This window comes from Balaenoptera physalus (genome assembly GCF_965194825.1).
Source record: "Balaenoptera physalus genome assembly, chromosome: 4".
Taxonomy (NCBI): Eukaryota; Metazoa; Chordata; class Mammalia; order Artiodactyla; family Balaenopteridae; genus Balaenoptera; species Balaenoptera physalus.
In genome coordinates, this window is record NC_138891.1 from 68,759,420 (window position 1) to 68,772,539 (window position 13,120).

The following is a 13,120-nucleotide window of genomic DNA, read 5'->3' on the forward strand; positions in this document are numbered from 1 at the left end:
TGTGTTTTCTTGATACAGTACTTAAAAAAAATTTTTCTTTGGTAATCATAATGTTGAGGTACATCCAGAAGAGTACATGTTTACAGATAGATGAATTTTCACAGAGCGAATATACCTGCATAATCTGCATTCATGTCAATAAATAGATTATCCTTTCCCAGAAGCTCCCTTTGCCCCACCTTCTTGTCCTTACCCTCACCGTTCTGTGGGTAACCACTATCCTGACTTCCAAAACCATAGATTAGTTTTGTCTGTTTTCGAACTACTGTATATTTAATTCTTTGAATCTAACTTCTTACCCAACATTATGTCCTAAGATTCAAAATTCATCTATATGGTTTCATGTAGTTTAGTTCACTTATTTTCATTGCAGTACAGTATTCTATTGCAGAATATACCACATCAAAATGTTTAATCCATTTTACCGGTAATGGACATTTGGTACGTTTCCAGTTTTTAGCTATTACAAATAGTGCTGCTATGAACATTCTTTGTTTCTGTTTTTTATTGAAGTGTAGTTGATTTACAATATTGTGTTAGTTTAAGGTATACAGCATAGTGATTCAGTATTTTTGCAGATTATATTCCATTATAGGTTATTACAAGATATTGGGTATAATTTCCTGTGCTATACAGTAAATCATTATGCTTAAACATTCTTGTACTTGATTTGGGGAGAGCTATACCTTCCCTTCTCTGATACCTAGGAGTGGAATTGCTCCATCACAGGTGCGCTTGGGTTCAGGGGTAGTGGATATTGCCAAACCATGTTCCAAAGTGCTTGTACCAATTTACACACTCACAGCAGTACATGATGTTCCACATCCTTGTCAATGCCTAATATTATCTATGTTCTTTCATTTTAACCATTCTAGTAGGTATGTAGGGGGTCAAAAAATAAAAATTTGTAGTTTTTAACTCATCTTCCTAATAACTAATGAAGCCATACACATTTTACTATGGTTATTATCTATTTGAATATTCGATTTAGGAATTATATGTTCAATTTCTTTGCCAATCATTCTATTTTCTTTTTTCTTCAAAGAGTTCTTTATATATTCTTGATCTGAGTCCTTTATCAGATATATGTGTTACAAATATCTTCTCCTAGCCTGTGGGCTGCTTTTCCACTTTATTAATGAAATTTTCTAATGACAAGTTATTTTTAATGTAGTCCAGTTCATCATTTTTTCCCTTTATGATGATAATTTCTTTGTATCCTGATTAAGAAATTTTTGTATACCCAAAATCGTGATGATATTCTCTTCTGTTTTCTTCTAAACTATTTTAGTGATTCCTTGTATATTCTTTTATGTATTTTCTTTCTTGTATTTAAGTATAACATATATACAGAAAAATACACAGAGAATAAGTGTATAATTTGATAAATTTTTACAAAATGAACATACTATGTAATCAGCATCCAGATCAAAATTAATACTATGCCAGAATTTCAGATTTATTTTTAATATACTTCCTAAATGATTCCTATGCAGCTTGCATCGTCCCACTTAATAGACCCAAGGGTGAAAATCACTTTTAGAAAAATATCTGGGTAAAGATAATTTCCATACAAGGAGATAGGATAATACAACTGTACAGATTTCCGATTATGTCCTTCACCATATAATTTCCTTGTTCATATACTGTAAACTTTAAAATTTTCAGATATACTGATATTAGAATGATCAATATATAATTCACAATTGATTGTGCATGCACACGTGCACGCATGCGCGCGCGCACACACACACACACCCCTACATACACAATACTTACCGGGAGTAAAATCAAGTAGAGCAATTGGAGTACAACGTTGAAGAGTTTTTCTTTGGTCTCCAGAGTTTAAGTCCTCTAAACATAGGTTATATTTCATGGGTGCCTGGAATTCATAAAGACTCAATCTTCTATTTTGTTTGAAAGCATGAACAACTGTTTCTTTTTAAGTACAATAGGAATCTCTGTCACTTATCCACCTTGAGGATCAAGTTTGCTACTTAATTTAAATATGAATCCAAGTGTTTTTGAATAAATTTAAAGAACAAAATAAATAGTATCCATAACCAGCATTTTATTGGAAGATTAAAGAGTCGAGGAAAAACCTCTTATACATATCTCCAATGAGTAGGTCAATTGGCTTTAACAAATTTCTTATAAAAGTATTAATGCATTTGGTTAGAATTTGTTCCCAGACAACTGAAATGAGGTCCTGAAAATATAGTTCTAAGATTTATTTTTAATTTGACAATTACTCAAACTAATAATTTTAAAATAACTGATTCTTTTCAGTTTTTCTTCATAAAAATGTATATAAAAATATAAAATATAAAAAAATAAAGGGTGAGGGTATTCCAGAAAACTTTATAATAATGCAAAATATATAAAAAATAATAGGATGTCATCTAGATTATTATTCTATTTGAAAATTAGCCTTCCGTAGTGACACCTATTGGTTTAATTATTCATATCATCTTACCCTCATTTAACTCTCACGTTAGAGAGAAGTAATCATAGAAACGGAAATCTAAGTATCACAGGGTGTCTTAACTAATTCTCTGCATAGAACTAGAAATTCACACACACACACACACACACACACACACACACACACACACACAAACACACACAGAGTGATCATTGGGAATATGGCTATTTTCCTTCAAATTGTTTTTTAAAACATAAAAGAAAAAGTTTAATGTTAGAAAGGAATCACTACAATAATGATTTAGAAGTAGAGATTTAGTCCTAGAATGAATTTTTGAGGTCATTTTATTTAACTCCCTAATTCTATAAATGTGCTTACTGTTTCAATTACTTTTGATAATAACATGATAGAAGTAAAATAGAGAAGTGGCGTGGTGGTGGTGGGATGAATTGGGAGATTGGGATTGACATACATACACTAATATGTATAAAACGGATAACTAATAAGAACCTGCTGTATAAAAAAATAAAATAAAATTCAAAACTTCAAAAACAAAAGAAGTAAAATAGAAGATTTTTTTAATAAGTGGTGTCATACACCACTAGACACAGTATTATTCATTAAACATAGTGTTACTATTACTATATAATATTCTGTAAAAATATTCTTAATATTCTATGAGAATCTGTTATTAATTCATTCAAAAACATTTATGTTGTCCTGTGGGCTAAATACCAGGTATTTTATGCTTAATAGAAAAATGAGAAAGTTGTCTTTGTCTCTCTTATTACCTTCATTTCTACAGCCAGATGAACATTAAACGTCCTTAAAAGCCCTGTAAATCATTGTTTTGGTTCAAGGCATTATCTCCATCCTAGTCGAAATTGTTGTCTTTCCTCTCTTTGATGATGGTGGCAACTTCCTCTTTTCCTTCTTCCAATCCATGTTTACACTACAGCCAGATTTTTAAAAATACATATCCAATCATGTTACCCCTTTGCTTAAATGTCTCCCTATTGTTTCTAGGATAAGGTAACAAAAATTTTAACATGATTTTTAAAGGTCAATCATGACTTGGTCCTTGGGTACCTCTCCTACTTCTTTTAGCACTCTCTCCTTTGCTCCACCCTCCAACCAGACTGCATTTCTTTCTCTGCCTCAAAAGCCCCATGTTTCTCTTGCCTCTGGCTCTGGAACAGCTTCTTCCTTTTCCAGTTCTTATCCCTATCATCCTTCCTATCTCCAGTAACACATCACTTCTTCAAGGGAGGCCTCTCTGACTTCCACTAGACTGGGTTCCCTAACACCTGAGGGCTCTGCTTTCATTGCCCCCATTGCACTTCACTTATGAGTGCCTGATCTCCTGCAAGTTTGCAAGCTCTAAAAGGGTAAAACACTTTATACTTTGTGTACTGCTCTGTTCCCAGCAACTGGCACAGTGCCTGATGCATAGTAGACCTTCAATACATATTTTTGAATAAATGAGTGAGTGAATGATGATAATACCCTAGCCTGGAGAAACTAAGCATTTTATTTGTATCCATTGTATGCAATTATTTGTTCATTGGATTATTCCTTCCATTATTAATGCATACATTTGTGCAGTTTTATTGAAAGACCATCTCTATGTTTTCAAGCAACCAAAGACACAGAGAGGACAGAGGCATAAAAAAAGAAGAAACTTAGAGTACAATAAAATAATTGCTATAATGTGGGTATGTATGGAATGTCATGGAAAAAGCAATCTCTGCACCTGCCTGTGGAGTCAGGGAAGGCTTCATAGAGGAGGGAAATTTCAGTTGCATGAAGAAAGATGACAGGCATTTTCAAAGAAAACAAATTAGGGGAAAGAATTCTGTGTAAAGAGGAAAACATGCACAAAGAAATAGAATCAAGAGAGGGCAAGTAATGTGCTGAAAATTACATGTAGTTCAATGTCCTCAGAGCATAATTGGAATAAGGAGGTTTTGATATATTCACAAATTAACTTTAAAATGAAAACCCTAGGAAGATAGTATTTCCTTCTTTCCAAGTAGGAAAATGGAGATGAAGATGTTTGCTAAAAAGCCCTCAATGCCACCATTAGAAATGCAAGCCAAGGTCATAAGGTGCTAGTTTTATTCTGTAGGATAACTATCCTGGTTTCCCTCCTACAGTCAGCTGCTTTGAGGCATGATCCAAGGAGCAAAGTCTTATTAAAGACAACCTTCACCATCACAGAGAGAAGTTTCATTCCCAAATTAATATTCCTACCATATCTTCTCCTTTACACTTTCATCTTCTTTCAAATCAGTTCTTTTACCTTTTTGGTTTTGTTTCTTTATCTCAACATCCTCATGTTGGAGAGAAGAGTTCCAATTTCATTTTAAGGAGATAAACTGGGGATTATGTGGAAAAAGCATTCCTAGAGCAGGTTCTGCAGCTTTTGAGCTACGAAATAATTGCTCTCCAGTGAATAATGTTGGCCCTTGATATGCTGTAATTAATTGGAAAACAATATAATACACAGTCCTATATTGGTTACTCTATGTTTCCATTCAAAAAAGCTGGTGATTTGTCATTTAAAATTTTATTGAAGTAATCTTTACTTTTTTAAAACAGAAAAGAATAAAGAATAAAACAAACAAAAACACCATTTATCCCTGTACCCAGAGAGTGTTTGTTAACATAGAGGAAAATTATACGTGCATAAGATTTTTCAGAAATTAATAGCACAGAAATGTAAATATTAAACAATGTCTCTCTTACCCACCTCCATGGTTTCCCCCCACCAACTCTCTCCCAAGAGATGTACCTATCACATATTTCTTATGTCTTTACAAAGAAAATAAATTTTATGGCATATATAGATCCTTTGAAAATGTATACACCATACTCTTACTCTTTATCTTCCCTTTAAAAATAAAATTAATAGTTAAATATACTTATTGGCATTTTCCATATCACCTTATTCTTTTTAATGGCTGCATAGTTCTTTGTTCATATGTACCATTATTTGTCTAATTTGTCCCCTTAAACGTCTCCATTGCTTCCTCCGCTTTTTGTATCATAAGCACTGTGGCAATGAATATTCTTTTAAAAGCATCTTTGCCTTCTTATAGGATTACAACTATAGAATTACTTTCCAACTGCGTCTAAAAGTAGAAATGCTGAATCTATGAGAATATGTATTAACATTTTTGATACACATAGCCAAATTGGGTTCCAAAAAGTGTTATGCTAATTCACACTCCTCCCAGTGGTATATAAAAAGGCTTGTTTCCTCATATTCTTGCCAACATAAGATATTAGCAACGTTTAATATTGTTACCACTTTTATGGGTAAAAAAATGATATCATATTATTGTTTTGATTTGCATTTATTTAACTAAATTGAGTACAGTTGATAAACTTTTAAAAATAATCACTAATTGTTTGAATATTTATTTCTGCAGATGGAAATTATTTTTTTATTGTTTTTACTACCCTGCTATGGTCTAGTCCCAATTTCAAAACATATATTTATTTTCTCAAAGTGTGTTATACTTCCTACCCATGGTATTTGAAATATTTTTAGGTGGTACATTGAATATTTTTATTTTACAGCCGTCTAATTATTTTTATGTGGATATGAAAAACCATGTTTTCCACTTAGAATATAATTTGAACTTTTCGTTTAAATACATTTAAGTTTGAAACTGCATTGATTTTAAAATACATTAAATAAAAATAAGTAAAAATGCTTTTTGGGTTATCGAAAATGGGTAAGTCCATATTTGGCTGACTGAATTTTGGTATACAATGGGCTAATCAACATAATATTCTTAAAATAAAATATATGCTAAGCAAAAGGTTCAGTAATTTATTAAGTTTCATTGCTCAGGCAAAGTAGAGCCACAGGCTAGAATTAGAGTTAGCAAGTGAAAAATGGACATATGCTCAAATTCAACCTATAGACTTTCTCCAGAGCCAAAAACTAAGAAAATAAGAGTATTTATTTATTTGGTTATTTAAAATAGATCTCAGAAATCAAATCATTTCACTCATAACTACCTTATTATATATATAACAAAGACTTTTTAACAATGTAACTACAATACCATTATCACAGTCAACAACATAAACAATTAACAGCTCCTTAATATCATTCTTCCCAATGTCTATTTTGTTCCAATTGTCTGAAAAATGTATTTTCCTTTTACTAAATTTAAACTACATTATACAGTGCTTTTGTTTTCTAAAACTATGGAGCAAGAAGTATTGATTAGAGGAGGAAATCAGAGGGGGGCTTTATTTTATTGGTGAAGAGAAAAGCTTCAAGTTTAGTAAATAAAAACAAAATAAGCTAATTTGGTTAATATAGCAGCAACTGAAGCAGTTAGCAAACCTTGTCTAAAACAGACAAAATAAAGGTGAAGGAAACTAAGAATAAAATGCATTATTGGAAAATAAAAATTGGAGGCTAAAAACACAGTGGAGGCTTAATCACATGGAGTTAATGTTCCAGTATTGGCTGTTCTGAGCATATATCAATTCTTGTTTTCTTCTCAATGGAATCCTCTCCTTATGCTAATAAATTTATAGTAAAACTGTATTTATAAAGTAGAAAAACTCTCCTCTGAAGCCTTACGCAGTTTAGTTTTGGTCCCAAACACTTAAACCTTAAACAGCAAAGCAGAGTTCCTGGGGTTACACAGACTTACCCTTTTTAGTGACCATCTATTGTCACTTGAGTGTGTCCCTTGACTGGCTTACACAGCTTATCAAAGCGTTCCTTTCAACCACAAACTCTCCTTTAAAAAACTCTTATCTCCAGAAAGACCTTAGAACCTCAGTAATGTTTTGGTATCCTTGAGAGATTGGCCTCCCAACCCTTCATCCAACTCTCCTCATAAAGCATCAATCTATTTTGTTGGCCATGTCACAGGTGACAAGCATTCCACATGGTATCAGGTAAGCATGCAATCGTCCACTGATTGTTTAAAATCAATCCCTAGGCTTTCTTATTTTGTGTCTCTAAATACTCTTCATGAAAAAATAATAGCTCCAGACCTTCTAAATCTAAAAGGCAATTAGTCAGTGGTACCTAAGGCTTTTTAACAGTATAAATTTATCAAGATTTAGATAAATAAATGAGAGAATAATCTGAATTGACAGATGAATTCAGGTTTCATATTCGATGAAAAAAGTTAAAGTTGACAATTTACTAAATATAAAGAGAGACAAAATTATATTAATTACTAGTAAAAGGGAAATTCTCTTAGTTTTGCTTACTGCATCCCATAAACAGATTTTCCAAAGAGGAAACTTTTCCTCAATAAACATGAGAATGAAACTAAGACACCTGAATTCTTTGATAATTTCAGTGCTTCTGAGTAATACCATTTTTCATCTTACTAATATAAAAATCTGACATCTTGATTGATATACATTGCTTGCTTCATGAATCAGATAGATCTAGGCTGGCATAATTTTAGAAGGGGAAAAATAACTATTTCCAAATGCACAAATATAAATTACATTTTGTTTATCACCAAATTATATCATTTTGTAAAAGGATATTGCTTTCATTTCATTTTCCCAGAACTACATTTAGTAAAATAACAAAAAAAATATATACTATTTTTCCAAGATGTAGTATTAAACAGGAAGAAAAAAGCTTGTATTGTTATTTTGTACAAAATCACAAAGCAAAATGGATTTAAAAGTGAAAGATTCCTTTGGAATGTATACTCTATTTCCTTTCTTTGTTCTGATTAAAAAAATCTTTATTGAAAGTGGAGCCTTATAGCCAACACATTTTCATGGTGTCGTTTTCTCTTATTCAAACCTGAAGTATTTCACATTTTGCCTTAAATATAATATTCTGGTTGAATTTCATTTCATTGTCCAGCTGAATGCTATTCAGTCTTATCCTAGCTCTATTTCATTTCCATGAAAGATATTGAATTTTATAGTTGTCTTTTATAAAAGTTGTGCTCCTAACACAAATGAAACAAATTGGAACCACAAAACTGAAAATTAAAGGGGAACTCATGGTCAGGTAGAAAAGTAATAGACTAGACCTATAGGGTCAGTGCTGTAGATGTTATAGACCACATAAGGAGCATATACACAAATTACCCTGCCTTTTTAGGCAATTCAAACTTACAAGTGTCACCCGCAGAAGTACAAGTATATTTCAAATTTTCTAGACTCTCTGATGGCAGGCGTCTCACCTGATGCTCAGCTTCGTTATGAGCAACACGAGCTAAAGTACTAAATTCCTCTTTGCAAATTTGAACCTCATTATTATTCCATTCTGCTAGAGTGTGTCAAAAACCTAGCTTCATGGTTTCCCTTAGCCATTAAATCAAATCTAGCTATTGGGCTGGAATCATGGATAGGCTTTCATGCCCTCTGCTGGACATTCAAAGAAAAAGCTACACCCTTCAGCAGTAGGAAAAACCTCCTTTTAAAACATGAATGCTCTTTAACATGGGAAGAAAAAGAAAATCTAGTCCTATCAAAATTAAAATCTGAGATGCCAGGTTAAATTGAATTTTAATGACTTACTGATGAACTAAGATGCAGGCAAAGATTTTCAGAAATGAGATGACAGAAAGGAACACAGGCTTCTTTTTTTAATTTCTATTTTAAATATCATGATAATCTTATAACCCAAATTAGTTTTATCATTTTATTATTTGCAGTAGTTTTCAGTGGACCATAAAGGGCACTTGCTACGGAACTTTCAAGTCTCTGTCTGGAGGTCAGATTAAAGTAGTGGAAACTCTAGTATCATGAAAAATAATACTAACAAAGTTTATCAGAGTAATACATCCAGAACCTTGTACAATACTTGACATACAGCAGTCATTCAGTAAGTATTTCTAAGACATTAAATTAAAATGTGACTTGTGATATTCGATAAAAAATCTTTGTCAGAAAATTTCTCTGAAAACAAAGTATTTTCTCTCAACCCTACCCACCCGCTTACAGCCTATTCTCCACACTTCTTCCCCAGCCCCCAAAAGTAAACCAACCAACCACATATCAAGCATGAACTTTGGTTAGACTTGCACTGACACATAAAATTCAAGTCACTTAAAAATGATTTCTGATGGCTTCAACCCTGACTTTCACTAATGTCTTCATCAAACTCCAGCTGCTGAATCACTAGCCCTGTTTCCAGATGTGAAACAGGGCTACTGTGTTATACTTTTCTATGTGTTAATTATAACCTCTGCCTGTTCTGTAACTGGAATGGATTTTAACATACGTAGCTTATAGGATATGACCAAAATCTCTTTTGTTAGAGTTACTTATTTGAAATAAATGTAACTATAACCCACATTCTCTGATGTTTATTTCTATAACCACTTTTGAAGATAAAAGATCATAGTGAAAAAATACTTGCGACAGGAATTAAAAGATCAAAATAGTCTCTAGTTTTGTCTAATTAGCTAAGGTACTAATTAGCTATGTACCTTGAGTAGTCAATTATATTTCCAAAGCCCATTTTTCTCATCTATTAAATGAAGGCAGTGTTTTGTGCTTTTTTAAAATAGAATTTTGCTGAGATTTTCAATTATAAAAGTAATGTACACATGTTATTGAGCAATTAGAAAAATCCAAAAAAGTGAATAAAAAATAAAATCACCTGTAGCCCCACCACCTAAAGACACTTATGTTTAACATTTTTCCTTGTGATATGATTTCCTCTGTTTGTTTGCAACTGCAAAGTATAAATCTGCCAAACCTTTATTTGTTTAACTTTATTTTTATTAAAGTAACACTTGCATTTAGTTTTAAAAGTCAAATAGTACTATAGGCTCATGATGAAAATCAACACATCTCTGCTCTACCTGTTCCCACACAGCATTATCTCCAAATACTATTTCTTGAGGAAACAATTTTCAACTCTTTGGCATTTTGTTTCAGATATTTATGATATTTCCACATGATGTACTTTACTACTATTTCTTGATTTTTAAAAAAATTTAGATATTATTCATTGATTCCACACAATCTGAGATTAGGATATACTTTCTAACCCTAACCCACCTCCCCTCATCCAAACTTTCCTCCTCTGCCTACACTGTCAATATGAATAACCCTCATTTTATAATTCAACAACAATTATTTACATTATTCACAACTTAACCATTTGGGCCGTTAATCCAACTTTTGTTTTTCATAGATTTATAATCACCTTGTTTTTTCAGTTTCTTCACTTTCCATTTACCAATCGTTAGTTTATCACCACATTTTCATTACAGATTTTTCCTTAATCTTACCTCTTATTCTCCTATAGCTATTCATTGTCATGTTCTGACTGGAACTGGCTCTTCTCTAGGCTGCTTCAATGCTATCTTCCTGTAGATGAAGTTCATCATCATTCCCAAAATTCTCTTCACCTCTCTTGCCTCTAACTCTTGGGCATTTCTGCATTGGTACAGCAGGAATTTGCTTGATTATTCTCAGTTTCTTTCCATAAGTCCTTTAGCATAGCGGAGAAACTTGAAACCCCAGTCAGTTATGATTTATCTATCTTTATCTATCTTAGACATCTTTCCATGTACTAAAACTTGTTGCTAATTTTCTTCATCATCTTCTTGCCACTCTCTTTGTTCTTGTGAATTCAAAAGCCCTTTTACTCCTTTACTATAATCTTCATGGGTTTAAGAAGAGAATGGATATGTTCAATCTACCATGTATAACTTAAAGTTATACAGCACTGTCAGCTGTCCCTGGCTCTTAGCCACAGTCACTTTTGTAAGGCTTCATTCCCGTCAAATTCCCGTCCAGTTATTTTTGGAAATTTCGAGAACTAGTGAGCTTTCCTTATAAAATTGTTTGAATACATACTAAGTGCCAGGCTGCTTTAGAGGCTTGGGATATAAATTAGTGTATGACACAAAGATTCCTCCCTTCATGGATTTATGTTCTAGCAAGGGAAGACCGACAGCAGATTATAAATAGAATTTTACTATGCAGTATAGTAGAAGATGATAAGTAGAAGACAATAGATGTTATGGGAAAAGGAGTAGTGTACCTGAGACAAGGAGGTGAAAGTGCTAGGGTTGGGAGAAATTGCAATTTAAAGTAGGGTAATCAGGGCAGACCTCACTGAAAAAGTGACTTTCAAACAAAGATTTACAGGAGGTGAAGGCGTGAAGCAATGTTGATATCCAGGAGAAGAGTTTTGCAGGCAAAAGGAACAGAAAGCGCTAAGGCAGGAAAGGTCAGATGGGGGTCAGGTACAGCCTGGCAGGTTTGAGGGCAGGGTTCCTGGAGCAAATGAGTAAGGGCGAGAGTCACTAGAAAGGAAAACTGAGAGGCATATGGATCCTCTAGGGCCATGTGGCGAGGACTTTTGTCATTTTCTGAGTGAGATGTGTTGTCATTGGAGTTTAGTTAAGGAACATGATCCTCCTTATGCTATAAGAAATGCTACTCTAGTTACTGTGTTGGAAATAGAATATTGGAGGGCAAAGCTGGGAGCAAACAGACCCATTTAGATGCTATTACAGTAATCCAGGGAAGAACTGACAGTACATGGCTCACACCAGAGATGGAGTAAGAAATGTTTAGAATCTAGAACTGTTCTGAAGGTAGAGCCAAGCTAAGGCATTTCCTGATGTAGGAAGTCACATAAACGGAAAATTCAAGGCTCAAGTTATTTGGTCTGAGCACCTGGAAGGTTGCTATTACCATCAATTGAGATAGGGAAGGTTTGGATAAACATGTTTGGGAAGAAATTAGGAGATAAGCTTGGTCAAAGTTAAATTTGAAAGGTATATTAGACTAACAAGTGAAGATGTCAACCGTTCCATTCAACAAAGACCATATGGCGTCTGCCATGGATGTCTTTTCTGGACCCCTTGCTCATGGCCACTGCAAAAATGTCACTTGATGATATCTCACTGCTACTTCTGTAGGTAGAGTCCTCAATGGGAATACTGATATCTATGCCAAGGGTTCTTACCATGATTTGCTAAGAAATGTCAAGTCTTGAGGCACCGGTCTTGGGCTCTGGAGTCTGCACTCACTCATATAAAATGGGAGCCTCTGCTTCTCCACACTGTGGGATTACATGTGCCTCACAGCTTAAATAGTCTCCTTCAGCTTCAATCAACACTTTCTCCCTTCTCAGGCTGTGACATACAACTCCTTGAACTTTTAATCTTCTTCTTCATTCATCCTTCACCCTTCAACTCCAAATGGTCCTTCTTCCTACTCTCTCCCCTCACCCTAATTCAAATATTCTCTTTCTGGTTCTGGGTCTGGACATGTATGCATCTCTATTTGGTTCACTGTTAAATTATGATAATTTTATTCACTCCGTACTAGGGAAGAGGTCAAATTAAAATAGAGATTGAGGCAGAAAACTTTGTGATGTGTAGGACAGCGGAATCCTAAACTTAATGGGAGCCACTTCTTGAGTTAAGTACTGACTATTTGAGTACATGGAGAAACTTGATTAGGAGCATAAAAGTATAAAGCAGCAGTGACATACCAAGAGTCCACTAATTTACTACGGAAACATCTCCATGCCCCAAATTCTTTTCCTACATTCATGCTTTTGTCTATTTGTCCTTTTTTAGACTACATTAATTGATCTTTAGGAATTCCCACTAAATGAAAGAACTGTTCTTAAATTTTATGTTTTGGAATTAAAAATATTTCTAATAGTTTCAATTAATCATCCAGATCTAAAATCGGCTTGATTTT

At 33.5% G+C, this 13,120-nt stretch overlaps 1 protein-coding gene across 1 annotated transcript in view; it reads right to left on the reverse strand.

The window, feature by feature from the left end:
* Nucleotides 1-408: 408 nt before the first annotated feature.
* The window catches only part of TMEM207 (transmembrane protein 207), a 30,454-nt gene continuing 17,742 nt past the window's right edge, over nucleotides 409-13,120 (reverse strand). Inside the window, 1 exon segment of the mRNA XM_082461597.1 lies at nucleotides 409-13,120. Within this exon segment, the coding sequence (XP_082317723.1) occupies nucleotides 13,088-13,120 (33 nt within the window). The 3' untranslated portion in view covers nucleotides 409-13,087.